This window comes from Felis catus, chromosome B2, assembly GCF_018350175.1.
Source record: "Felis catus isolate Fca126 chromosome B2, F.catus_Fca126_mat1.0, whole genome shotgun sequence".
Classification (NCBI taxonomy): domain Eukaryota; kingdom Metazoa; phylum Chordata; class Mammalia; order Carnivora; family Felidae; genus Felis; species Felis catus.
The window spans coordinates 78,221,236-78,248,014 of NC_058372.1; the positions used below are offsets into that span (position 1 = coordinate 78,221,236).

The following is a 26,779-nucleotide window of genomic DNA, read 5'->3' on the forward strand; positions in this document are numbered from 1 at the left end:
TGGGGGCAGTACAAAAAAAAAAAAAAAAAAAATGCTTTTCAATTAGAACACCTTACCAATCTTCCAGTTTTCTATTTAGATTTAACTTACCTCTCCCTTTTTTTTTTTTGACGGGAAAGCTAGACTTCTCTTGTTACGAGTGAACTAATAAAATCATAGCTTGATGTCATTTCTCTGCAAGCCATTTTTAAAACTAATAAGATTGTGCTGTTGTACTCCATACAGAATTTGGTTCAGTTTGGAACAATATACAGTTTTGATATAGATTTTGACCTAAACACTTATGTATGAAATGCTTACTTGTCAAGTTTGGGCAAGTTGTAATTTATGTCCTGATTTTCGGGATGAAGACCAAAACAAAGAAAAAAGACAAGGCTAGCAGAAAATGAAATTGTACTATCATCATTTCATCTCCTTTTCAGAAATCTTCAATCATTTTGAGTCATTGGTTACTTAACTCGAAATTTTGTGCTCAACTACCTTTTACTCTAAATTTTTACAGGTTTCTAGTACCATGGAAAAGCCACATTCCACTGCTCTTTTTTAAATTACAGCATATGGTGTGGGGTGGTGGTGCCTGGGTGGCTCAGTTGGTTGAGTGTCGAGTCTTGATTTGGACTCCGGTCATGATCCCAGGGTTATGGGATTGAGCCCCATGTTGGGCTCAGCATGGAATCTCCTTAAGCTTCTCTTAAAAAAAAAAAAAAAAATCTTAAAAAATTTAGCATATAGGGAAGTTAGTATGTTCTTTGTCAGTGGTCTGGGACAGGCATACTCGTATTCTCACAAAGCATACAGTCTCTTTGTACCTTTTTTGGGGGTGGAGAGCCAGAATTGATTCTCTCTGTAAACCTTACCATCTATAAAAATAGAACACTGATAGATGTATTTTCCATATGATCTAATGGTATAAACCTATAATTGAAAGATTTCAAAATTTAAAATGGATTATTGTTATATAGTTTTAAGGACACAGATACAGATTAATTTTTTTTTCTTTTCAGCACCCACCTTTGCTCTGGGTACTCTTCTTGTATGTGTTTCTATATATCTCTATGGATTACCCAGACAAGACACTACATCCATCCAACAGGGAGAAACAACTTCAAAAGAGAGAGTTAGTGGTGTGTGATTTCAGCCTCAAAAGACTCTTACCAAGACAAAAACTGTTTGCATTAAACTAGAGCCTTAAGTCAATCCGAGAAGGTAGCTTAAACAAAAACATGTTAACTGTGTCATAAGAATTAAGAAGAAAGCTATCTGAATGAACTGCTACAAAGATTTAATGTGACCTGTTTTGGGTCAACCTGTTTTGTTTCAGAATGAAAGACTTTTATTGTATATATAATGTATATAAAAAAGTATGGAGAGGGTATGATATTACAAAAAAATCATGTGAGGATACAATATTCAAGTAACAAGGTTTGGGACAAGGTTAAGGGTTAAAGTGCCAAAGCCATTTCTGTACGAACTGTTTTCTTGTTCAGGAACCAGGGGAGAAGGATGACCCCTCCTTGTTCTCCAATTCATGTACAGTATTTCATCCCAGCAGCAGTAAGACCCAGCTAGCTCTTTCTTACAAAAGAGAGGCATAACCAAGCCAGGCTAGTTCAGAAACAAACTGAATGTTTTACTTCTCAAACTGAATCTATTTCATAATGCAGGCAATGACTTCTGGGTGGTGACAGAGTACTCCTGTTAAGTGCTGTATTTGTGCCATTCATTGTCTGGATTCGTATTTCTTTGCTGTTAGATGATCTACTTTTCTTCAAAAAATATTTCTAATGTCACTTTTGTACTTTTTTTTATAAAGTATGTTTAAAACTATTGGGCTGTCAATAATTTGTGAAATTTTAGTGTTTTTAAAAATTTTTCTATAATGTTAATGGGGAAATTCAGCAATAAACTTAATTTATTTATATGCAATCTGTGATCACTTTTTGTATCATGATTATGACCATTAAAATAATGCAAGATGTAAAAAACACCAAAAACATTAAATTTTTCATTTTTTCTATGTTGGAACTGTATCAGGGTTCTCTGATGACATATAAACCAACTCTTGGCAAACCTGAAGCAAAAAAAAAAGTTTATAATTTATAAGAAAGACTACAATCAGAACTAGGGCTCTAAGCTATAGGAGATCATAAACAACAGTCTTCAGGGAGCTGCTTTTGGAAAGACTGGCCTCTAACCATCACTGTCCCTGTGTCATTTCACTCAAAGTTCAAATACTGAGGTGGCTACCACAGATCTGGGAAGGGGGTACGTTTCTCCAAACAAGTGGAGAAGGATATAGGACATGAAAAACATGTTCCAGTTACACATTTTTATTCCATGGCTAGTTTGTGCTAAGGAAATATTAATGATTAAGTAAAAATTAGTAATTGGGGGACCTGGGTGGCTCAGTCGGTTGAGCATCCGACTTCGGCTCAGGTTATGATCTCATTGTTCGTGACTTTGAACCCCACATCAGGCTCACTGCTGTTAGCCTGTCAGCACAGAGCCCACTTCAGATCCTCTGCCCCCTCTCTGCCCCTCCCCCACTTGTGCTTTCTCAAAAATACAGGTTAAAAAAAATAGTAATGTGAAAGCTACCTTTATTTAAAATTGAGACTGCATGGATAAGTCTTTTCTAGGACTAAGAAAGTGTACCATACTTGCCAATATAAAACTGTGTTCAATTAGAGAAGTTTTGGTTCATGCTAAATTGCTTCTCTATTGTAAAAGTAGATGATTGTCATTCGCATTCAGGAGATTTTTAGTAGCAACATTTAGGATAAATTATAGTAGACCTGAATGGAAATACTGGCAGATGAGGATAGCTGTACTGATCAAACAGAGCACATCCCACGTTACCTAAACAAATCATGCAAAATATCCTTGGTTGATATGCAGGTACATGAAAGAAATGGTGTAAGAAACTCCATTTCAGGGGCACTTGGGTGGCTCAGTCGGTTAATTAAGCATCCGACTTCAGCTCAGGTCATGATCTAACAGTCCGTGGGTTTGAGCCCCAGGTCTGGCTCTGTGCTGGCAGTTCAGAGCCTGGAGCCTGCTTAGGATTCTGTCTCCCTCTCTCTCTGCCCCTCTCCCACTCACACTTCGTCTCTCTCTCTGTCTCTCAAAAATAAACATTAAAAAAAAAAAAGTTGAAGAAACTCCATTTCAAATTATGGCTTAACTAATGGACTAATTTTTACAAAAAGATCCTGGTACCATACCTGTAAGTAATTCCTTGTTATTTAAATCTGTTCAGTTCCCAAGTTCACATAATAAGAGTTACCTACCTGTACAGATTAACGAAAGATAAGCACAAGATCTGTTCTCTGGGAGTGGTTCTCCTCTGTATTAGCAAAAAAGCTTAATTTTGGTGTCCCTAAGTTGATTCAGAACTAGCCATTATTATAAGAAAATTGAAATGTTTTCATCAGTTTTATCTGATGTGAACATTAGGTAATCTCAGTTATGAGAACAGTTTCTGGAAGAATGACACTGTAAAAAACCTCAAGCTGGAGTTTAATCCTTTATCCCCATTAGACCGCAGTGAATTTTAGAAGATTTGAGTTAGTTTTACAAAACTCTGTTTAGTACTTATGGACCATGAGGGAATTCAGATGATTTTTTAAGATAAAGATTTAATAAGTTGATGAATCACTTAGGCTTAATAAAATATAGATTCTGATACAGAATAGTTTAAATTCTAAACAAAGCATATAAGAATAGAGAACTAGAATTCATTAATTAAAAAGCTGCTATTTTAATTAGAAATTACATCCTACATACAGGTGTTATTCCAAGAAGTTTCATTCCATTGGCTAGCACAGAACGCACAGCTCTGAAAAGATGAAGTCTGGCCTATAAAATAAAACAAAGGATGATTAATGTTCAACAACAGGCTAACAATACATGAGTAAAGAAGAGTATCTTTAAGAGTAATTCTAATTTTCTTCTAATTTAAAGTAGGAACAGTATCTCAGGGTGCCGTAGATTTGCTGTCAGTAAGGAAAAACAAATTTAGCATCCTGTAATTTATAGTATGACTGGTACCCCAAGAGTTGGGGAGTGGGAATGACACTATCATTATACAGCCCAGCTTCAGATATGGGGAACTCCTCACTCTTAGGAAAATGTGTTTCAAAGTCCAGTGTGTTGGAAAATCTGAAAACACTGATTGTTATAGCCCAATTCTAAGTGCCACCTGAGTCTATAAGTATACTACTGCAGTTAAACGAGATGCTATTTTAGAAACATTTACAAGAAAGACTCAGTAATAGTAACCTGAGGATGCTAAAGATAACACAGAAAACACTTAACGTACCCCAGCCACTTCAGGAGGACTGTCTTTTATATGCAGTGTCTTGTGTGCCATACCTGCAAGATGACTGAAATGGGAAGAGAGAAATGAAGACCAGAAGTCATTTCCTGTTGTAACATGCAAGCTTGGTATTTTATTGCCTCAACTTAAAGAAATCAAAGCCTAGCTCCATTAAAAGATGTATCCAACATTGGAAAGCTGAGACTCGAATCACTGCATTTCTGTAATAAGAAAAGTAAAACACATTAAACTAAAGCTTTAGATTTTGGTCCTAATACCTTAAGTTCTTAAGGTGGTGATTTCAGTGTTTTATAAAGATAGGGGATTCCTTTCTAATAATTAGTTTTTTCTCATTTAGGCATCTTTAGGATGAAAGGTATAATGTGGCCTGGACTTCCCCCTCTGTATGGTGAGGAGGTGGGGTAGAGACTAGCTATCAAATACAAACACCACACAAACATGGGTCACTCTTTAAAGCATCTTTTCTGTTCAGGTATAGCAGCAAATACAACAATGTGCCAGAAAATGATGCTTATGACATTGTTTCAATGATGAACTGACTTAAAAAAAAAAAAATATTTATTTATTTTGGGGAGAGTGCAAGCAGGGGAGGGGCAGAGAGAGGGCGACAGAGGATCCAAAGTGGGCTCTATGCTGACAGCCTAGCAGCAGAGGGCCCAATGTGGGTCTTGAACTCATGAACTGAACCACGAGATCAAGACCTGAGCTGAAGGTGGACGATCAATTGACTGAGCCACCCGGGTGCCCCTTAACTGACATTTAATAAGACTTTCTGGCTTCTTTATTTCTCTATGACTATGTAGAATTTAAAGGGGAAAATTTTTTCATTTAAATCTGGGGAAGGCAGGTAGAAAGGATAATCAAGAAAACCCCAATAAATCTGATTTCAGTAAATCTTGAGTAAAAGCAAGTATTTCCTTTCTTAAATAGATTTATAGAAAGATAACAGCTGTTGCTCTAGAAGATACTCAACTTCTATTCAGAATTCTGAAACAGCTACTATGAAATTTCTATTCAAGTGTTACTGATCTGCCTTCCAGTTCATTTCTCTATTCTCTGGCTGGCTAATTTTTCTATGCTTAAAATCTTTTTATGGACTCCACTGCCCTGAAAATAAGCTGAAATGCCCTAATACACGCAAAAAAGGTGTGTACACTCATTTCTCACCCCTCGCAGGACTATGCTTGTAGTTCCTTCAGTATCATCTTCTTGTTCAACTCTGGGCTTTTTCTTCCTTTTCTGTGACTTTGTTTCTCCTGATTAATATCAACTCCTCTCCTCCAAAAAGCCCTCTCTGATCCATCAAGGCTGGGCTGAGTGCCCTAACATGGTCTCTTATGTTCGCTCTATCTTAACACACACGTACTGTTATGTAACCACCCGTGACAAAGCTGTTAGTTCCTGTTAAAAAGACTCAATGACTGTACCTTATATCACTGAATGAATAAATGAATATTAATTGCTGATTTGCAAAAATGAAGCAAGAATTCCTATAACTTAAAGTACCTCATTTTTTAGGCCGGGGGTTTGTTTATAGGAAGACTTTAGAAGAAAGGTCCTTTTTCAGATCAGGTCTCAGAGGTCTTTAATACCTGAAAACAGCAAGGTTATAGGTACCTTAGAGTTAGAAGGTAACTGACAATGTGCCTGGGTTGAAGGTCCTGAGATGATCTATAAAGCACTTCGTCGAACCTAAAAGAAACATGACAGCAGCAGTTGGCAGAGGAAGACTGTGCACGTATTATACTAAGCTGTTAAGATCTTGGATGTAAGGCTGACTTGAAATCATTAAGAGTAGAAGGTATATATGAAAAAGGACCTTGGGTGCATTTGAAGGTAAAGGCGCAGTTTTCTTTCTTATGAATTCCTTGATGGCAGGTACTTTCTAAATCATCTTGATATCCCTTAGGCCTAGCCCGGAACAAGGACTCAAATCATGGCTGTTAAAGTGAATGTAAAAAGCCTCCAGCCATGTTTAGGAACATAATCTAGGAACTAACAAACAGAGTCTACCCTCAATACCAAGGAAACCAGGTTGGCTTATTTTTCCTACCAGATTAGCCAAATGTGAGAAAACTGACTCCTGATCCCAGGAAAGAGTCATTGACCACTGTGTGGCAATTAGAGAAAACTGCCTTGTTAACTACCCACATCCCTTTTCAGAGACTAGTATCTCCTGACAAGTCTGGCTTTACCAACAAAGCTTGAAAGAGCTCAAAGGTATGGTCTCTTGCCCAGTGTAGGGGCATCAAGTAGATATTCATCTGAGACTGTGAATTAAAACCATGTAGCAAATGAAGGATTATGGTCTCATGGAAGCTGTACAAAGGCAGAGATTCCCCATCACTTATTGAAGAGGGTGGGGAGAAGATGAGCTTTTCCAAAACTAAAAATTTATGCTTTACTAGGCTTTCTATTCTCATACCATGACCCAGAAGATGTTAGGCACCTGTGCTGATTCAGCAGTGATAATATTTTTAAGTCCCAAGGATTGACCTTGACTATGTCCTCTGTCTGCCCTCAAAGGGCAGATAAATTGCTTTTTGGTCATACCTCCAGGAAAAGCGCTTGCTGTCTGGTGGCAGGGGGACGGGGTAAGAGCTAGTTACTGGCTTATTCACTCCAGTGGTCAGCAAACCCCCAACAGTCATTTCAGTAGGCAGATGAAGACTAGATAAATACTAGAAAACCCATACCTGAGAAGATGCTGAAGAATGGAAACAGACTGTGGTTCTTGTAAACAAGCAATGTTGAAATCATTTAGATAACCACATCCAAAAGTCTCTTCCAAACTGTTATCAAAAGTTTAAAAACAACGGATTAAACAAGTCATCCAAGGACACCTAATTGAAGTTTATCATGATGCTTTAATCTTTCCTAAATCTGTTACTTCCCTCGGAAAAAGGGAGTATATTCTTTGGCAGGGTTATTCTGAGTACAGAATAAGGTAACATACAAAAGCACTTCTTTATAGGTGCTCAATAAATATTTTAACCCCCACCCCCCCAAAAAAAAACAAACCTAACAGGTGGTCCACTGTACTTCTAACTAGTTTTGAACAGATGTCTGAGAAGCCCAGCAAATATGACTTTTATCTTAGGAGCACATCAACCAAGCCTCACCCTGGGAAGGACAGAGCGGCTCATGCATCCCTGCAGACTCCCCTCACCTGTGGAGGCGAGCATGCGTGTACTGCAGGAAGACGCCTGTGTCCCCACGACTCTGGAAAATACGATCCCAGCTGAACTGATAGTCAGACAAGAGCACACCTTTGAAGTCCTAAAATGACAAGAGTAAACCTTTAGTGCTGGGATTTGTTCTGGTACCAAACAAAAGGGTCTCACAGAATGCAGTCTTATCAGACCTGAATAATGAGTGCTGCAAGCCCGACCCTCTCTGCAGTCTCCTGTGGGTTCTCCACTTCTTTGGTAGCTGAAACAGACAAAGGCAGCTATCTTTAACCTACATGAAACCATTCAGAATCAGGGATTGAAGGAGATAAAATCTGCCAAAAACATACGCTGCCAGCAAGAACAAACAGGTTCAGAGTGGGCAGTTTACTTCCCTAATTTGGACTAATTGACCTTGGATAAAGATGTTCCCCTGCCTACATTAAAGGGAAAGAAACATGAATTCGTTTTTCTCATGAATATCCCTTGTGAGACATTAGATAAAGCTGGTACTTACTTTTCCAAGGCTAAACAAAGCCACCAGGACTTGTGACCTGTTTCCTATTACATACATAGGAATTTCACATAAGCACTCCAACAGTGGAATGACAATGCTGAAGCTGTCCATGAAAGAGGCCTAGTGTTGTATCAGTGCAGATTACTGAACTGAATGACACCAAGCAGCAAGTCTAAAACCTCTGGCACCTCTAATTAGTGCAAGCTATTTTTGACAAGGTTAATGAAAATTAAGAGAGGGACAGTCATAACAAATCACACTGCACAGAAGTCCAAAGAACATAAAAGTGGCATGTAAGTTGTGACTGTAACAATAAAGTGAATTCACTCTTAATAGAAGCCATGTTCTGTAGCATCCTTGATCGAATCTCATTTAGAACATCTTCCAGAAAGGTAACCTCTCCTCTTCGAGTCTTCATTCCCTGCACCACTCCAAAGGGCACGTGCTGGCACCTGAAATGAAGGAGAAAAGAACTGATGATCAAAGTGTGTAACAATACCCTTTCAGAGAGTAGTCTGAACTTTAACTCTCACAGAGGGGCTTTTCAAAATTAACAAATTAAAATGTGATTTGATTTGTTATATGCCACAAAAGATGTTAAACACACAGCTTCATTGTACAGATAATCACTAGCATGTGATTAAATTACTAGTTGCCTTTGCGAAATAAAAGGAGGGATTACGAATTTTGGACATCAAGCCACTGAGAACAGATGTCTACTAAAGACACATACATTAAATGTTTGTAAGTTAGAAATAAGGACATTAAATTAATGTAAAAAACAAATCTGCTTTGCAAATATGTTGCAACAAAGAAATGAAGTTTGAATAACAATTTTCAACAACCTGGTATATTTTGGGACTTGGCTGACCTAACAAACCTTTAATGATCCTAAGCAGGCAGTTAAGAACTGTGCTGACATTACCTTTCTGCCCAGTCATATCCCATGATCTGCAGCATTTGGAACACTTGCTGAAAATGCTTTTTTTGCCCTTTATCTGTCTTGGGGGAAAAAAAGTATTTAAAACAACAGTGATAAGTTAACCTACAAAAACAGGTTGGACATAAATCAAAATATTTGAGTTTTGACAGACCAGAGTCATTGTCAATTGATGTCTTTTAAATAAGCACAGAGAGGATGCCAGTAGAAGAATGTCTAAGCTGAGTGTTCTACAAGATAATAAGAGCTGTAGCACTCCACGAGTCAGGAGGAAATACGAACTTTAATCTCTTGAATAGTCTATTTAAATTCCTTCTCTTTCAGCTACCATAACCTTTATCTCCAAGAAGGACAAAGCTAAGTTCTAATAAGGTATATAATGGCAACTTTTTTTTCTTAGGGGAAAGGGAGGTTGCACATGGAGAGGAAGGAAAGGGAAGAAAAGACCAGAATAACCCTCAGCAATAAGAGGAACAAACTATTGGATGCACACAACAGCTTGGGTGGATCTCAAGGGCATTCATTATTGCTGAGTGAAAAAAGCCAATCTCAAAAGGTTACCTACTGTGATTCCACTTATATAACCTTTTCAAAGTGACAAAACTGTAGTGATAGAGAACAGAGCAATGATTGCCAAGGGTTAGGGTTAGGGGGAAGGGGGGGTTATTAAGTGGTTCCCAAGATGGAGTTTGCTTCATGATGGAACAGTTCTTTATTCTGAATGTTGTGATGGTTATGTGATCTCTCCCCTCCCCCCAATATATTTAGGCCCACACACAAGTACATGTTTTAACTAAGGTCTTTACCATGTCAGTTTCCTGGTATAGATAAAATACCATGGTTATATTAAGATATTTTCTTTGGGGAAGGCTGGGTGAAGGGTCCATGGAAACTGTACTATTTTAAAACTTGTCTTAAATTATTAAAATAGTTATTTTTATTTTATTTATTTAAAAAAAATTTTTTTTGTAACGTTTTTATTATTTTTGAGACAGAGAGAGACAGAGCATGAACAGGGGAGGGGCAGGGAGAGAGGGAGACACAGAATCCGAAACAGGCTCCAGGCTCTGAGCTGTCAGCACAGAGCCCGACGCGGGGCTCGAACTCACACACCATGAGATCATGACCTGAGCCGAAGTCGGACGCTTAACCGACCAAGCCACCCAGGCACCCCTAAAATAGTTATTTTTTAAAAAGTACATTATGGTAACCTGCACATACTCATTTCACATAACTATTTTCCTGAATTGGGTATTTTTTTTTTTTTTTTTATGATGATCTCGCAGTTCGTGAGTTGGAGCCCCGCGTCGGGCTCTGTGCTGACAGCTCAGAGCCTGGAGCCTGCTTCAGATTCTGTGTCCCCCTCTCTCTCTGCCCCACCCCTGCTTGTGCTCTGTCGCTGTCTCTTAAAAATGAATAAACATAAAAAAATTTTTTTTAAATAAACCTAACATTGAATTTCTTCTATATTTTGACAAGATTATTTTTCCATAGTTTTTCAACATGGCAATTAACTTCTTTCTTTGCAGTTTTCATGAGGTAAAGATCATAATCTTTTGTTCTTTATTGTGATTACTTACCACATAAATCATTGTATCAAAATTATACTTGTCCATTCGATCTATAGCAGCTGCAAGATCTCTGAAAAATATGGCCATAAATTAAGAGTTACTAGGCAGATCTGGGTAAAAATTTGCTTTACGTATTTAATAGTAATGAGGTTTTTCTAATTAAGAACTCCTATTACTCCACAGTCTAGGGTATACCGCTTATGATTATATAATCCCAGTACCATACTTTCATATAAAGTAATAATAACAAAAATAGCTTTGGGAAAAGCAACAATAATAAAAGTACAGTGGAAAGATTAAAAAAAACCCAACAAAATAAGTAAATATAAGCTCTGGGAAAAGCAGTAGTACTAAAGCAGCTCCAGGCAAAGTGTCTGTAGGTAAATGTTTTATGATTTGTTCATCAAGCCTATACTGGGAACAATCACCTGAGTGTCACTTTTCGGCAGTATACCTTCTTAAAGAACATATTTAAAACACAGGTGATGTGGTAACTTAACAGATATCTTTTAGCTACTCTCCTATTACCAGGACTTTCAAAAGTTTTGAATCAGTGATAAGCAATACCTTCTAAAACACTGTACAAGACCAGAAAGTTTTGACAAAAACTCAACTCTCCTTTCTCTAAGTATAAAAAACTCAGTTTGCATCTAGTATGAAATAATGAAAACCAAACCATTAACAGTGAAATTTCAAGTCAAAATTATGAAAATATTGAAATTGAAAATCAAAGCTATTTTTGGTTAACAATATATGACACTGGGAAGATTTTAAAAGGTCCTAGATCTTTTGAAATGATGGAAAGCATCAAAACATCATTAGTGCCCATCTCCTAATCCTAATAGAACATAGAGCATGCATTCACAATGGAGGCAAAAACTGGCTCCTGAGGGACAACAGAATCTTATTCTTTTTATGTATAAAGCACATATGTGCACACAACACATACAGATGCACAGGAGATCTGTGATACCAAACATTTCCTGAGGTGGGCAAGCAGGAAAAACAGGCTAAAAAGGCTCCTGAGAGGGATTATAATGGAAAAACAAAAACAAAAAAACAAAGGTTGTGAAACACGAGTATAGAAGATTATCCCCCAGATGAAGTCACAAATATATACCCCCACTATATTTTTGGTTTGACACAAGGACAAAACAAAGAGAAGCCTTTTGATCCAATGAAATAATAAAAGAGAAGAATATAAAGAAAAGCTCTAGGCTGAGTTTGTGAAACCTGAATTTGAAAGCAGGAAGAATGCCAGATCATTTAGTTCAGGCCTCTCATTTCAAAGTAGGGACCCAGCCCAAAGAAGGTCCCCAGCCTCACCCTGTGCTCTTGCCAGTATTCTCCCGCACTTCTGTCTGTTATAACTACTCTTCTAATTCTCATCCACATGTATTGATGTATTCTATAAGAACCCACTGAAAGGGCAGAAACAAAGTTCGAGCAAAGTGAAACACTAAACATTTTGGCAAATGGCAAAAAACACAATTATTGTCTCAAAGAGAAACATATAGGTATTAAGGTAAATATACAGAAAAATCTAGACCTAATGAATGACAGCCCAAGAAAAATAACCAAATCAGGACCACTAAAATGACATGGAACCTCTATTCTGGGCGGACGCTTTTTTAAAAAATGTTTTATCTATTTTTGAGAGAGAGACAGAGTGCAAATGAGGGAGGGGCAGAGAGAAAGGGAGTCATAGAATCTGAAGAAGGCTCCCGGCCCTGAGCTGTCAGCACAGAGCCTGACTCGGGGCTCAAACCCACGAACCGTGAGATCATAACCTGAGCTGAAGTTGGACGCTTAACCGACTGAGCCACCCAGGCGCCCCTGCTCAAGGTTTCTTTATTTAATCTGTCCAGCAATTATTGGCCGACACAAAATATTTTTTCTATTATTGTTTTTAATCTAGAAAAAGAAATGTACCTCTTAGATACACAGATTCTTCTCACCTCCTAACTATAATTACATGGAAATGATAAAGGGAAATGCCAAAAAGTAATAGAAAGTAAAGAGATCAATTTTCTAACGGAGAGTAAGAGAATCAGATGGTTGTTTAAAGCTGTTTGGAACAAATGATGGTAGTTAACAACAACAATAAATAGCAATACTTTAATTATACTATAAAAGTGGGTTTATGATCCAATATAAAACGCTAGCCTGGAAGACACTAGAGCCTTTTGCCAAAAGTGTTTCAGTATGGCCATGTTTGCTTGTGTGCCTTTTTTATGGTCCTATCTTCTCCTTCCTATTGGCTTTGTCCCAGATATAAATGTGCTTGATAAGATGTAAGTTCCAGTTCTTACTGATTAACAGAGACTAGACTTCCTTTCCACAGGAGTCAGTCATGCAGACAGTTGGAAGGGGAAAAAGAAAAAAAAGGCAACATGGCCTACTTCTTCCTTACCCTGTTTTACATGAGGACTGCTACTCATGTGCATGGTAGATGAATCTTTACAGAGGATGCCACTGAGCCAATATGACCACCTTCTAATATATACTTCCTATCAATGTACAACAGGAAAATATTTATAGTTGAGGTACCTCAGTTTTCAGTTTGTAGAACAATGTATTTATTGGCTGTGGAAATCCTATGATGTTTAACTTACTGTAAATAATCTTTTTCAGTCACTTTTCTGATGATGTTATACCTTTCCAGGAACTATAACTGGCAATAGATAGACGCCCAATAAATACATCTTGAAGTGATGAGAACAAGAGATTTAGAAACTAGGATTTGGTAACAGCTTTGAGGATAAAATGACTGTTTTAGCACTGATCCTACAACAAAGCACATGAAGTCACATACATTCTGATGCTGACCCCCCCGTTACATACAAACCTGGTTGCGTAGAGAGAAGTCCCATCGCTTCGCATTACAGTACAAATTGAGGAGGGGTCCCCATTTCCAGAAAGATCCACTATAGCTGTTCCTTTTCTAGAAATGCAAACAGGTAACTCTTAAGAAATAGAGTAAGACCCTTTAAAAGTATAATATCTATAACATTATCTTTGGCAAACTGGAAGCTATGTTTTATTCCTTACGTAGCAATAAGCAGTAAAACCAAATGAAGAAAAACAAGGAATGGGACCATGAATTTATTAAGAATGGGTATGCTGTAATTAATATTTAGTTGTCCTATCTTTTTAAACTCTGTAGCTCTGGATAAGGTACTTAGAAAGTCTTTAGCATATCCAGTTGAAAAATGAGATTTCAGCTGTTTAACTGTGAAACATCATATTCTTCTAATTCAAATTATAGCATTTAATATTGGGCTAATTTTTAACATGCCAGAAAATACCCTTGAATAGTAAACCATGGAATTTTGTTACTGTCTTTCCTGCCTTGTCAAAAATTAGAATCTGCAGATGGAGATGCAAAAATCTGCCTTATGCACATTACTGATGTTCTCCATGTCTTCCTCATAAAGATGACAAGAGAAGCTCTTTGGTACTATGACAACTGGTGCTTCTAAGCAACTGGTTTGCTTCTGTATTACAGATGCCTGGGCTCCTATGACTGGTACTGTTTGTCTGGCTGACAGGAAGCTCAAAGCTAAATTAGAAATCTACCGTAAGTAAGGCAGTGTGTTAGATGATATACCATTATCATCCCTGATTCTGTATTATTTTTTTCTGCCCTCGCTTCCTGATTTCCTCATTTTACTCTTTCAAAAGCTTGTATTATACCTATTTACATAATATGCCTTAAATCCATTTTGAACAGGATGTGGTTTTTTAAAAAGGCAGGGCTAAGTAAGATGTAAGTTTTATTTCCTTTTTCCAGTTACATCAACTTGTCTGACATTAGGCTAGTCATTTGTACTTTCCGTGCTTCAGTTTCTTCACACGTAAAAAGCAGATTAACAACTTTTCTTCCAACCTGACCAGGATTTTGTCATGGCAGCAAGAAGACCATATGTGGAAAAGTACTTTGAACAGCAAAAAGCACTACAAAAAAAATGCCAGGAAGGTTGCACACCACATTCTGTTGTTCTTACTGAGAGACTATATCATTTTTTCCCAAAGAAATAACTTTACTAAAGAACAGTAACCTGACCATACATTGTTTTCTGCAGGAGTCCTTTACTGTCCAGCAATTTTAAGACTTCTTGAGATTTTTCACGATAAAATGATTCTCCTGAATATTCATCAAAGTGTACTCCTAGACGCTAAAAGGATTCAGAAACAAAAGAAAGGAAGTTACTTAAATGTCCTATCATCTTATCCTAAGACAAAACAGGATGCTCTACAGTCTGTCACCCAGATTGGGAAAGTAAGAATTAGATGAAGTCACTCCTCTGCTCTACCAAACTTTCTACCTCTTCCCACACCAGGCAAGTCCTCACAGTAGTACTGTGCTGATATGGTAGTTACTGGGCCCACACGGCTATTCAAATTACATAAAATAAAAAACTTGACTTTCTCAGTAACACTCCTCATGCTTCAAGTGCTGGATAGCCACCGGTGGCTAATGGCTATGCTGCTGGGCAGCACATCATGGAACATCTCCATCACAGCAAGAAGCAAGGTTGGGCAGCTCTGGAGAATGTCCTACTTCATGCCCCATCCTACAACCTCTTCCACCTCCTCTCCTGCAGCTCTTCATCCTGCTTCCCTACTCCAGCCACATGGGTTTCTTTAATGAAACTCTCTTCATTCCACGTACTCGCAGACTCCGTCTCCCCTCCCCTGCTTCGTTGTTCTCCACAGCATCATCACCACCTAACAGACTGTGTATGTCCTTGTTTAATCCCCGTTGTCTTTAATTTGCTCTCCATCTCCATGTGAAGTCCAGACAGAAGTACTTCTATTTCCTTTACTCACTGTTGTATTTCTCCCACCCCCTAAAATGTTTATTAAATGAACAAATTTATATGCATCACACACAGGCCTACAGAAATGAAAGGGGAAAAAAACGATTAAGATAAAATGAAGGAATGAACAGAAGACAGAAAAGAGAAGCCAGACTGACACAGAGTACTAGAGTGCCACCTGATATTTGGTTTGTGAATTTCACAGGATTGTTTCAAAGCTCCAACTTTCAGCATAAATAATAATATGTGGGTCCTAATTTTCAATGGAATGACAAATCTAGTCTTAAAACATGAGCTGAGGAAGCAACTTCATTCCTCAGTAGTCCCAGTCAAGAGCACCCCATCACAGGAGAGTAGGTGGGCACCTTGTAAATCCGCACGTATTCTTCTATGCTCAGGTCTCGAAATTTCTGCCACAGTTCAAGTGCTTGCATGTCACCCAGTTCTAATCGCTGAAAGAACTCATGCGCTGATTTTGCTACATTTTTATTATCTGCCGCTTCTTTATTAACTTGTACATAAACCTAAAAGCATAACAGTGTATTAAATGAAGCACATTAGTCACTGTTACCTTCAATGGAACAAAACACAATCCTGAGAACTTTCATTTAAATGTTAGCCAACTGCCCTCATGAGAGTGTAATCTTTTTTTCTTTTTTTTTTTGCCATGGGCCCTTAGTGCACCCTATAAATCCCTTCTCAAAATGTTTCTAAATGCATAAAGTAAAACACATATGCTCATAAAGGAAATAATTACATTGAAAGTTATCCAATCATTTTTTAAGGTTGTGATGTAGTAATGGAAGAAAATACTAAATTTCTGATAGAGGTTAGGGAAAATAAAATGTGTAATTTTCCCCTCCCTTCCAAGTTCACAGACTCTTGGGTTAAGAGTGCCTGGGTTAGGGGGCGCCTGGGTGGCTCAGTTGGCTGAACGTCCAACTTCGGCTCAGGTCATGATCTCCCAAGTTTGTGAGTTTGAGCCCCACTTCAGGCTCTGTGCTGATAGCTCGGGGCCTGGAGCCTTCTTCAGATTGTGTGTCTCCCTCTCTCCCTGCCCCTTCCCTGCTCATACTGACTCTCTCTCAAAAATAAACAAACATTAAAAAATTAAAAAAAAAAAAAAAAAAAAAGAGTGCCTGGGTTGGATTAAGCTAGCATTCCCTTTTTTTTTTAATAAAAGGGCAAATTATTATGGCCGCAACTTTTCTGAGAAAAGGTCAAAGGAGGTAGAATGGTTCAATCTGGCTAAGAAAAAGCCAAAGGATGATTCAGCAGTTGTTTTAAGAAAGACTTTTAAAATAGTTCTCTAAACCTGCAAAAGACCCATAACATAGCTTATCTAGGAAGACCTCTGGACAGTTAGTTTACTTACACTCGAACCTGGGCTCCTGAGAACTGTGTGGACCACTCGCTTCTGGAATGTTTTTGCACCACCTGTCTTGGCTGGTTTACTTCTGCCCCCACCCAATGACAGGAGTGGAATTGGATGGCTTATTGGATGGCCTCCCATTTCTATGATCCTGTGATCACAGTTTAATAATTTTCTGGTCTCCAAAATGCAAGGTTAATAAATGACAATAAAAATATCAACTCTGCACCTCAAGTAGTACTGAAGTTACCCGTATAGAATATAAAGATTTTACTTCCAAGTTGTAACTCACTTCCAGGATGAAACATGGATGATACATTTACTCTCCTCGTATTTCTTTCAAAAACCTATTAAAGTAGCATAAAGTAGTAAAAATTGGCAAATTACCAAAGAAATAGGAGGCATCTGTTACAGTAATATCATCAAAATATCAGTGGCAGATAAAGTGGTTTTATTGCTGGAGTACACACTGGGACAACTGGAATGTGGCTTAGACCCACTAGATCTACCAACAAAAGGGACAGGGCATTAAACATCTATCAAGGCAAAAACGTCTCATCTTTCATACATGGCTTCTGTTAACTACTGGAATGGCAGAATGTAATGAATAAATATTCCAAAGAGAGGTTAAAACTACCTAATTTCTTTTTCCTTTTTAATGCACATTGCACAGAAAAGAATTAATATAGCAGGCCTGAGTTGCTATCCTTAAAATGTCCGGTTTGCAAGCTTACCCCTTGGCTGGCATCTGGGAACTTGGCTGGCCATGTGGGTACTTCAGATTTGGGAAATGTTCCCACCAGCCTAACTGATAAGAGTAGCTCACTGTGCTTAAACTATGAAAACAATATGGTTTATGCTAACTACTTGCTTTCCTTCTGGGAGTTTGGCATTTTAGTACATGCTAAGCAGAGGGTGCCTACATGATCAAACTCCAATAGAAACTTTGGGCATGGAGCATCTAATAAGCTTCCCTGGTAGACAACATTTCATGTATGTTGTCCCAGTTTGTTGCAGGAGGAACTAAGTGTATCCTGTGTGACTCCACCAGGAAAAGACTCTTGGAAGCTTAGCCCTGGTTTCTAACAGACTTCACTGCATATTCCTTTCCCTTTGATTTTGTTTTGCAACCTTTTGCTATAGTAAATCATAGCTGTTAGCACAATTATACATGGAGTCCTGTGAGTCCTTCTAATGTGTTATTAAACCTGGTGGTGGTCTTGGGGAGATTGAACACACATACCATAAAATATTAATTTCCATGTGCTCCTATGAAATAAGTCCAGAATAAGTCAGAAACAGAGAAAGAAAATTTTGGTAAGGTGTAGGAAAACAGAGAGAGTCACGGTGAGATAGTAAACTGCAGACTTTTTGACGTTTTTTTAAGTGTTTATTTATTTTGAGAGAGAGAGAAACAGAGTGTGAGCTGGGGAAGAGCAGAGAGAGAGGGGGACAGAATCCAAAGCAGGCTCCAGGTTCTGAGTTGTCAGCACAGAACCTGACATGGGCCTCAAACCCATGAACCGTGAGATCATGACCTGAGCCAAAGTTGGATGATGCTTAACCAACTGAGCCAGCCATGTGCCCCAAACTTCTTGACTTTTGAATGACATATCCATGGACAATTAAACTGTTGTCCAGCCTATAGTAACTGAGGCATACATATTTCTATGATTGTGATTGAAAGTATCTCTCTCATACACACACACTACAGGCACATTCACATATAATTTATAACCAAACATATACAAAATATTCTTATTTTCAAAAAAAAATTTTTTTTAAATCTAGGACTCTGAACTCAAATAGACAACATTTAAAAAATCTAATATGCATGTGAACTACTGGTAAGAATATTTTTAGAAAAAACTTTACCAGAATCTTTTCCCTTTCTTAAAATTTAAAATAGAAATAATTAAAGCAAAATAAACAAAACCAAACCAAACCCTAACACTTGAAGAATCTTGGCATTTCAGCAATTTGTAATTATAAACCAAACATTACTGAAAATCAACGGACACTATCAAACAGAACCATAGAAGAGCCTTAATTAGCACTTAATCTGCCTGTAAATGAACAAGAAAAAACTGTAATTATTAACATTCATCACCGTTTTAGAAAAGAAATGCATTTTCCTTCACAAAATAACCTTAATACTATGTACTTCTGAAATTACAGACAATTTTTAATTTAGTCACCACAAACTTTTTATGTTTAGAAAGTATGCATTTTGAAGACAGCCTCCTTTTGAGGTTAGATCTAGACACAAAAGGAATAAAAAGGAAGTTTTAAACTTGGATTTGATAATAAGAATGTGGCTTAGGATGTTCTTGAGAATGGAAATAATTTTTCTTTTACTTACCAAAACACGAAAGTGAGGTATATTTCCATGAGGAAATAAACTAAACATTTAAGACTTCCTTAAAGGAATATTAACCTTTTCACTATTTCTAGATGCTAATATTCCCAAAGAAGCATAGGATATTTTATTTCTAATTTAACTGATTCAGATAATTACAGTCAGCTCAAGATGATCTGTCCCAATATAAAGAAATAAGTACGAAAAATAAAGTATATAATGCTCTCTTAAATTTGATTCTAGAATACCACTGGCAACACAGACACAGTTTAATTCTTTGCTTACAGGGCCCTAACCCCAACCCTGGTTATTTGTCTTAAAACAGAGAATAACTACTAAGAACGGTCAGCATAACTTAGACACTAAAGACCCTTTTAACTATACAATTTGTCTTCTATCTTAAAATGCATTTAATTTTGTTCTATTTTTTTTAGAAAAAACATGTAATGAATTCATGATTACAACTCAAACAAAGAAGGTAATTTTTAATGTTGTTTCATGTCTTGATCAGAAATTCCTTACAGAACTGCTGGTTGAGATAGATTTCTTTGTTTTCTTTTGGTTTTTTTTTTAAGGTTTATTTATTTTTGAGAAGACAGAGCATGAGCAGGCGATGGGCAGAAAGAGAAGGAGACACAGAATCTGAAGCGGGTTCCAGACTTTGAGCGGTCAGCACAAAGCGCAACGTGGGGCTCAAACCCACAAACCATGAGATCATGACCTGAGCCAAAGTCGGATGCTTAACCTACTGAGCCACCCAGGTGCCCTGAGATAGATTTCTAATGTTAAATGTAATATTAAAGAAACTCAAACAATACAATTATAATTTAAAAGATCAATATATCAGTTAATAATAAAATAAAAACTTAGTAATTATCAAGTTTCTCATTAGTATATCATTAGCAGCATATAAATAGCGTTTTTTCATCCATTCATCTTTTTTCAGTATTTAGAATCGCCTATTTTTGGTCTTTGTTAATAATAATATCCATGATATACCTTTATTCAAGGATGATAAAGATTCACTTCTTATATATATTAGACACATGGTGATATACATTTCTCATGCTGAAAAAGTTTTTTGCTCATTTTGATGGGGTGGGAGGGATAATCACTGAGCTATTAATATGTACTCTGGGCTTGCTTAGTATTCCCATCCTTGTTCTAAGAACACTCAGAGGAAAATGAGGCACTGTAGTAACCCCCAGAAGAGTAGGCATTGGGAAGAAAGGCTAGTGGCTTTGGGGAAGATGGTCAAGAGTATGGTAAAACAGAAAAGCTGCCAGGAGAGAGGAAAGGACAATTGTCTAGATTGAGGAGGGAATGGGGATGGAGAAACATTCCCAGGAACAGCAAAAGCTGGGCAGCCTCTGGGGTGGCAACAGGCCCTCTGAGGGAAATGGTTTGTGGTGTCCCCACACAGGGAGGCTGATATCTAGACCTATGGAACTGGGCCACAGCTAGTATCTCCTATGTTTGTCGTACAAGCAGAGCTGTGTGCCTCCAGGGCATTTATGTAGGCTGGGATACTGGGCACATCAGTCAGGACCAATGTGGATTAAAGCTAAGAAGAGGCCTCCATGCCCATCCTGAGATGTACATAAGAATGTGGAGGACTTTCGTGATTTGGAAGATGAGAAACCCTTAACAATGACTAGAGATGACTCTTACCACTCTCAAAAATATGACTGGGTTCAGATTTAATTAGGCTTACAATTTAAGAGTTATTTCTTCCATGTAAGTATTATAATGAGTAAAATTCACATTAACCATAATAGTCACTTTCTCTGAAAATAGTAATGTGATCTAAACAATAAAGAACTGTTGAATTCAAGTCTTTATAAAGTAAACATTTCTAAGTGCACAAATATGCCATTATGTCTAGAACTGATTTAACTTGAATTACTTTTTTAAGTTGAAGAAATCTTTTTTTGGAGACTCTAAAGCCAAAACAAACAAACAAGAAAAAAAAACCCAACAATCAAAAAAAGCCCCATGGTCTCTTTTTTTAAAAAAAAATTTTTTTTTTTTAACGTTTATTTATTTTTGAGACAGAGAGAGACAGAGCATTAACGGGGAAGGGGCAGAGAGAGAGGGAGACACAGAATCGGAAGCAGGCTCCAGGCTCTGAGCCATCAGCCCAGAGCCCGATGCGGGGCTCGAACCCACAGACCGCGAGATCGTGACCTGGCTGAAGTCGGATGCTTAACCGACTGCGCCACCCAGGCGCCCCAAGCCCCATGGTCTCTTGAGGAATAGATACTTCTTCCCATTAAAAAAAAAAATGAGAGCAAGTAAATAGTATCATTCGTTAATTTGGTGCTTTGCTCTTGCCCTGTTTTCTACTTTTTTTTTGTTATTAATATAGGGAAACTCAGGGTCAAACCTCTAATATACTATTTCCTACTAATACATTATCCTCTAACTTTCCAGGTCTTTTTTTATTAAATGCCCATCACTGTAATTACCTAAAAGCATTTTAGAAAGGGTAAGGGAAAAATAATGAATACTTTTGGGGCCATTATGAACTTAATATGTTAATATATCATGTTCCCTTTATAAATGCCACTGTTAGGGTACAGGGCTAATGGATACATTATTGTCATAATATTTATCTCTTAGGAGAGGCTGCTCATATTTCAGAGGCATTTCTATGGTAATCAAAATTCATATTAGGGGCACCTGGGTGGCTCAGTCGGTTAGGCGGCCAACTTCGGCTCAGGTCATGATCTCGCAGTTCGTGGGTTTGGGCTCTGCGTCGGGCTCTGTGCCAACAGCTTGGAGCCTGGAGCCTGCTTCAGATTCTGTGTCTCCCTCTCTCTCTCTGCCCTTCCCCTGCTCATGCTCTGTCTCTCTCTCTCTCAACATTAAATAAGCATTAAAAAAATTTAAAAATTGATATTAATAAGCAATATGCAATGAGTCAAGTTCTAAAACTTGTAGCCAAAAAAAAAAAAAATGCTGGTTATACATTCCTAAAACAGTGTTAGATGTTCTCAAGGTCCATTCAAGTAGTTTAAATTAGAAGAAATCCTGAAATTACTTTTAAAAACTATCACTAAAATAGGTAAAAGTAGGGGCGCCTGGGTGGCTGAGTTGGTTAAGCACCTGACTTAGGTGCTTGATTTCAGCTTAGGTCACGATCTCACGGTTGGTGGGTTCAGGCTCTGCGTTGCAGTGTGGGGACTGCTTGGGATTCTTTCTCTCTCTCTCTCTCTCTCTCTCTCTCTTGCTCTTTCTGCCCCTCCCCTGCTTGTGCTCTCTCTAAATAAATAAACATTAAAAAACAGATTATAACAGGTAAAAGTAAATGAGACACCCATATACTCATGATTTAGATTTAACACTTTTTACCATAATGAATTACTTTTTGATAGAAGCAGAAAGGCTTTTTTATACATGTCACAAAACTTAATTTAAATGTTTTCTTTGAACCAATAATATGAATTCTAAATAGCAAATGATTTAGGGGGAGGTATGAACTATTACAAAACCAGTTCCCCGTTTCATGACAAATCAGAACAACTAATAAATGGTTTTAAATGATGACCAACAAAAGTCCCATGTCCACACAGAACAGCCAGACATCATGGGAAAAGAAGGACTACAGGTAAACAGAAAAACAAGTAATGAAGCAAAGCACAAAAATGGGAATGCAAGAGAGAACTGATTGTAAATGATAAATATTTTCATCACAGAAAAGAAATGCTAAAACTATCCTATAATTTCTATACACAAAAACTGAGAAACTGAAACTGGGGGATACTGATCATGATGCCTGCCATTCAGCAGGAGGCAGGCCACAAACTGCCACTGGATGGCTGAAGCCAAATTCAAAACAGATATGCTGGAAGGTTGAAACTGAGAAAACTAAACTACTAATTGTGTTCCTGGTACAGCAATTTGAGGATGAAAGAAAGGAAAATGGTATGTAAGTAATTGCAACCGATGGAAGTGAATGGCCAGAAGGGCATTCCGTCATGCCAGTGGAGGACAGGGCAGCGCATGAGCACCTGGGAGTCAGACTGCCTGTGCTGGAGCCCTGCATCTGGCCCTCAGGTTTTGCATCAGTAACTGCATGATGAAGTCAATTTTGAGAAATGGTACGAGTATATCCTATAATAGTCAGCTCTTCCTTGGAACTATATAATAGGTCTGATATTCTCCAACTTAAATGGAAGAAAGGGACCAAAAAAAAAACCCCTACAAGATCAAATTAATACAAAATGTAACTGCAGGCATGGTGCTTGGGGCTGGCAATAAAAGATCGGGAAGACATGGTCCTTCTGAAAGTGGTTACAACTATAATCTGACAAGGAAAAAAACCAGGGGGTCCAGCCAAAGTCCAGGTTTTCTTTTAGGAACAGTATAAAATGATTTATTAATATTTGCCTAAAGCTCAAAAAAAAAAGGAAAAAATTCCTCACTTATGCTCAAAGTTTTTGTTGAAAATAATCTGCAATGATGACTATAATTTTAAAATGAAATTGGGCTAGCAAAAATTAGCCCAAAGATAAAACAACCTGGAGGCTGCTACTTTAGGCTCTGCATTTTTTTTCTGTCCTGCAAAGGAAGAAAGAGCCAGTTAGTACCCTAATGGATTTCTTTTATTACAAACAGCAACGTGGGTGTATTTGACTTGCTCTTTGTCTATAAATGCTGCTTCCCTACGAAGCTTTTAGGCAAAAGAACACTTAATGAAAGCAACACCACTGTTCCTTGAGTTTTTAGTTATTCACAGAAGTACCTCCTGCCCTTGTTCCTTCTTTATGTGCATCCATCAATCAACAACCTCTAATACAGGTGTATAATCTCCAACTTTTTATGAGTCTCAAAAGCCTGGAAATTTGTGATAAACTGCATAGAAAGAAACATACATTTAAGATTCTATCAAGTTTGAGAACAGACTTTACTAAAAATATTTAAAATACTATGAATGACAAAGACTTAACTATTTTCAGGGTTAAATAAAACGTTTGAGGTGGGGTGGGAGAAAGATGAGAATAGTAACTCTCATATGAAGTTGTACTCTACATCCTTAAAAATGTTCTCTCAATGACAGACACAAGGTCTTCAAGCAAGTATTTTTATTTTCTGTGCAATGGGTTGTCTCTGTGGGCCTGGATCTGATGAAAGGTTCACTAAGCCTGTGGTAAAAAAATACTTGCCATTACTCAAAGTTTAAAAAAATAATACAATAAAAATTCTAGGCACTAAGGTGGCATGCTTTATTTACAGACGACCATAAAGAATCATTAATTTTTAAACTCTTGCCTATCAATAAAACTCAATGGAAAACAGAAAATAATCTTTTGTTTAATATTATAAATAAAAATGTAGGCATTTAAAGTGCAGTGCATGCAGGGACTCAGGAGAAAATTACAAACCATTAAAACTCTTCAAGAATTACAATGTAATTTTTGTTAAATTTAACTACAAAGCTGCAGGAGAAAAATTATTTAACAGAAAGGAAAATTATGAAGCATTCTCAGTGGCTTTTGCTAGGGAAGTAAAGCATTATTTTGGTAAGTGCTCTTCCTTATGCACAGGTATAATAACATCTTTAGTCTGATCCCCAGAACGTCACCAACACGGCTGCTGTCATTGGTGTTTATTCTTGTGAAGCCCAGAAACAGAAGAGAGAACAACTAGGACAATGAAAAGGAAACACATCTCCTGGAGATTAATTGGGCAGGAAGAGCTTTATTAATGAACTCTAAGAAAAACTGAGGACAGTGAATCAAAGTACCCAAGGGACTATATGAAGCAGAATAGGAAGGAGTTCACGCTGGGCAAAAGCCAGGAAAAGGAGCTAAAAGACAGAAATTTAAAAAAAGCACACACAAATTCAGAGAAACACAGGTATCTTCCCCCACACTAGAATAAGATTAAAAAAGTATATACTCATGTTTTTCGATTCTAAATGAATTATAGTTATTGCCATGAAGAAACCTGCAGTTATAAAGCAACTGACAAAAAATTAAGAAATTTGCGTTGAATCTGTTATCCCATGTGTTTATTCTAAGATGACTCTATACCTAGAAAAATACTGTCCCAAATCAACTAAAACCTAAATAAACACTTGGACAAGAAAATGAAACGAACTCCCTAGTAAAATAAAGGCTACATTGCTATAATTCCTTGTTTTTATGAACATTTTTAAAAACCTCTGGGATTAAAAATTAATCCAAGCTGCAAAGTACTCTGAAAAAAATAAATTGAAGCATTTGCTACTATTGTTTCTTGCCAACTTACTTCAAAGAGGTGCTGTAAAGGATTGGACTGAAGTTTTTCTTCATAGCCAAACAGTTGGAAGCCAGTTCCCAGAAGACCTAGCACAGTAATACATAAATGAAAAAATTATAAAATGGAACAGTAGAGAACAGTCATGGCAGGGAACAGGTATAGCTATATCAAAATATCAAGCCCTTGTAATTATGTGTCCTGAGAGCACTACAAACACATGTTATCATCTTCTGCTACCCCATAAACTCAACATACTGAATCACAAATTCAATATGTTGAATAGATCACTGAAATTAACTTCAAAGACACCAATGGACTATGAACTCATCAAAAGCAGGGTCTAGGACTAACTTGTCTTTGTATTAACAGTGCCCACCACCAACGTAGCAGACATTAATAAAACAAGCATTTATTGACTAGCTACCCTGAGGAAGGACATCATGATGCTACATGCTGGATGCTTAAATTCTGTGAAAACAAACATATGGGAGGTGATTTCAAAACTTTCTTTTTAAACTTGTAGATGTTAAAATAAAACAAAGGTAGAAGTTGGCTTGGTGTTATAATATTAACCCTTAAAAAAATAACTGGAGGAAAACAATAAAAGACAAAACTCAAAACATACCTGGTTATCTCTCCCATTCAAGGTGACCAAGAAACAAATATCTTTTATCTGGCCATATATTTGTCTTTTATTTGTCAATGATTTTTTTTTTTTTTTTTTTTTTTGTCTTTGATGGTAAGTTCTGCATTCAGGGATAGTATTAGTTTGAGCCTTATTATTATTATTTTTTTAATAATAATTGAGGTAATAGACTGTAAGTACTTACATTCTTAAGAAAGATGATCACAATTTCAGTTTAAAAGGATATATGCAAGGGCGCCTGGGTGGCTCAGTAGGTTAAGCATCTGACTTAGGCTCACGTCATGATCTCACGATCTCATGGTCCGTGAGTATGAGCCCTGTGTTGGGCTCTGTGCTGACAGCTCGGAGCCTGAAGCCTGCTTCACATTCTGTGTCTTCCCCCTCTCTCTCTGCCCCTCTCCCACTCTCTCAAAAATAAATGAACATTAAAAAAATATAAAGTTCCTCCATGTCTTTAAAAAAAAAAAAAAGGATATATGCAGACTGGGACCAAGAGCAATAAAAGGTGGTTGAATTATTTTAAAAACCAATCTGTTTCTGTAACTCTTATCAATTACTAAGCTTCCGATCTAAAGGAGCTATTGCCAGTGGGCCTTGCTGACATACATTTTTCTATGGAGGCTCACCAGAAAGTGGGATGCTACTGAACTCAAAGATGTAAAATATTTTGGAGTTTTAGACAAGAACTAGAAGGATGACTTAAAAATGTACCAGCCCTCTTCACTTTTAACAAAAAGCAAATGTCAGGGTCTTAGGAGCAGGGTGTGGAAAGATGCCCAGACTGTTCTAAAAAATG

General features: G+C 37.4%; 2 protein-coding genes across 17 annotated transcripts in view; one reads left to right on the forward strand and one right to left on the reverse strand.

Annotated features, from left to right (window-relative positions):
• SLC35A1 (solute carrier family 35 member A1) overlaps positions 1-1,926 on the forward strand; it is a 36,304-nt gene extending 34,378 nt beyond the window's left edge. For 2 of the 3 annotated variants that reach the window (XM_011282468.4, XM_006931883.5), the window contains one exon: positions 1,005-1,926. In XM_011282468.4, the coding sequence (XP_011280770.1) occupies positions 1,005-1,132 (128 nt within the window). In that variant the 3' untranslated portion in view covers positions 1,133-1,926. The remainder of the gene's footprint in view (positions 1-1,004) is intronic. The other variant, XR_006597994.1, reaches the window with a different exon arrangement.
• The window catches only part of RARS2 (arginyl-tRNA synthetase 2, mitochondrial), a 90,734-nt gene that overhangs the window by 18,094 nt on the left and 45,861 nt on the right, over positions 1-26,779 (reverse strand). For 9 of the 14 annotated variants that reach the window (XM_019830943.2, XM_023254173.2, XM_045057825.1 and 6 more), the window contains 13 exons: positions 25,347-25,423; positions 15,726-15,884; positions 14,609-14,715; positions 13,386-13,481; positions 10,547-10,607; positions 8,952-9,028; positions 8,354-8,478; positions 7,704-7,771; positions 7,509-7,618; positions 7,036-7,131; positions 5,957-6,031; positions 4,322-4,385; positions 3,787-3,858 (listed from right to left, as the gene is read on the reverse strand). In XM_019830943.2, the coding sequence (XP_019686502.1) occupies positions 3,787-3,858; positions 4,322-4,385; positions 5,957-6,031; positions 7,036-7,131; positions 7,509-7,618; positions 7,704-7,771; positions 8,354-8,478; positions 8,952-9,028; positions 10,547-10,607; positions 13,386-13,481; positions 14,609-14,715; positions 15,726-15,884; positions 25,347-25,423 (1,187 nt within the window). Of the gene's footprint in view, positions 1-65; positions 2,072-3,618; positions 3,859-4,321; positions 4,386-4,431; positions 4,540-5,956; positions 6,032-7,035; positions 7,132-7,461; positions 7,619-7,703; positions 7,772-8,353; positions 8,479-8,951; positions 9,029-10,546; positions 10,608-13,385; positions 13,482-14,608; positions 14,716-15,725; positions 15,885-25,346; positions 25,424-26,779 lie in introns of those variants that run through there. The other 5 variants (XM_023254171.2, XM_003986357.5, XM_045057828.1 and 2 more) reach the window with 5 other exon arrangements.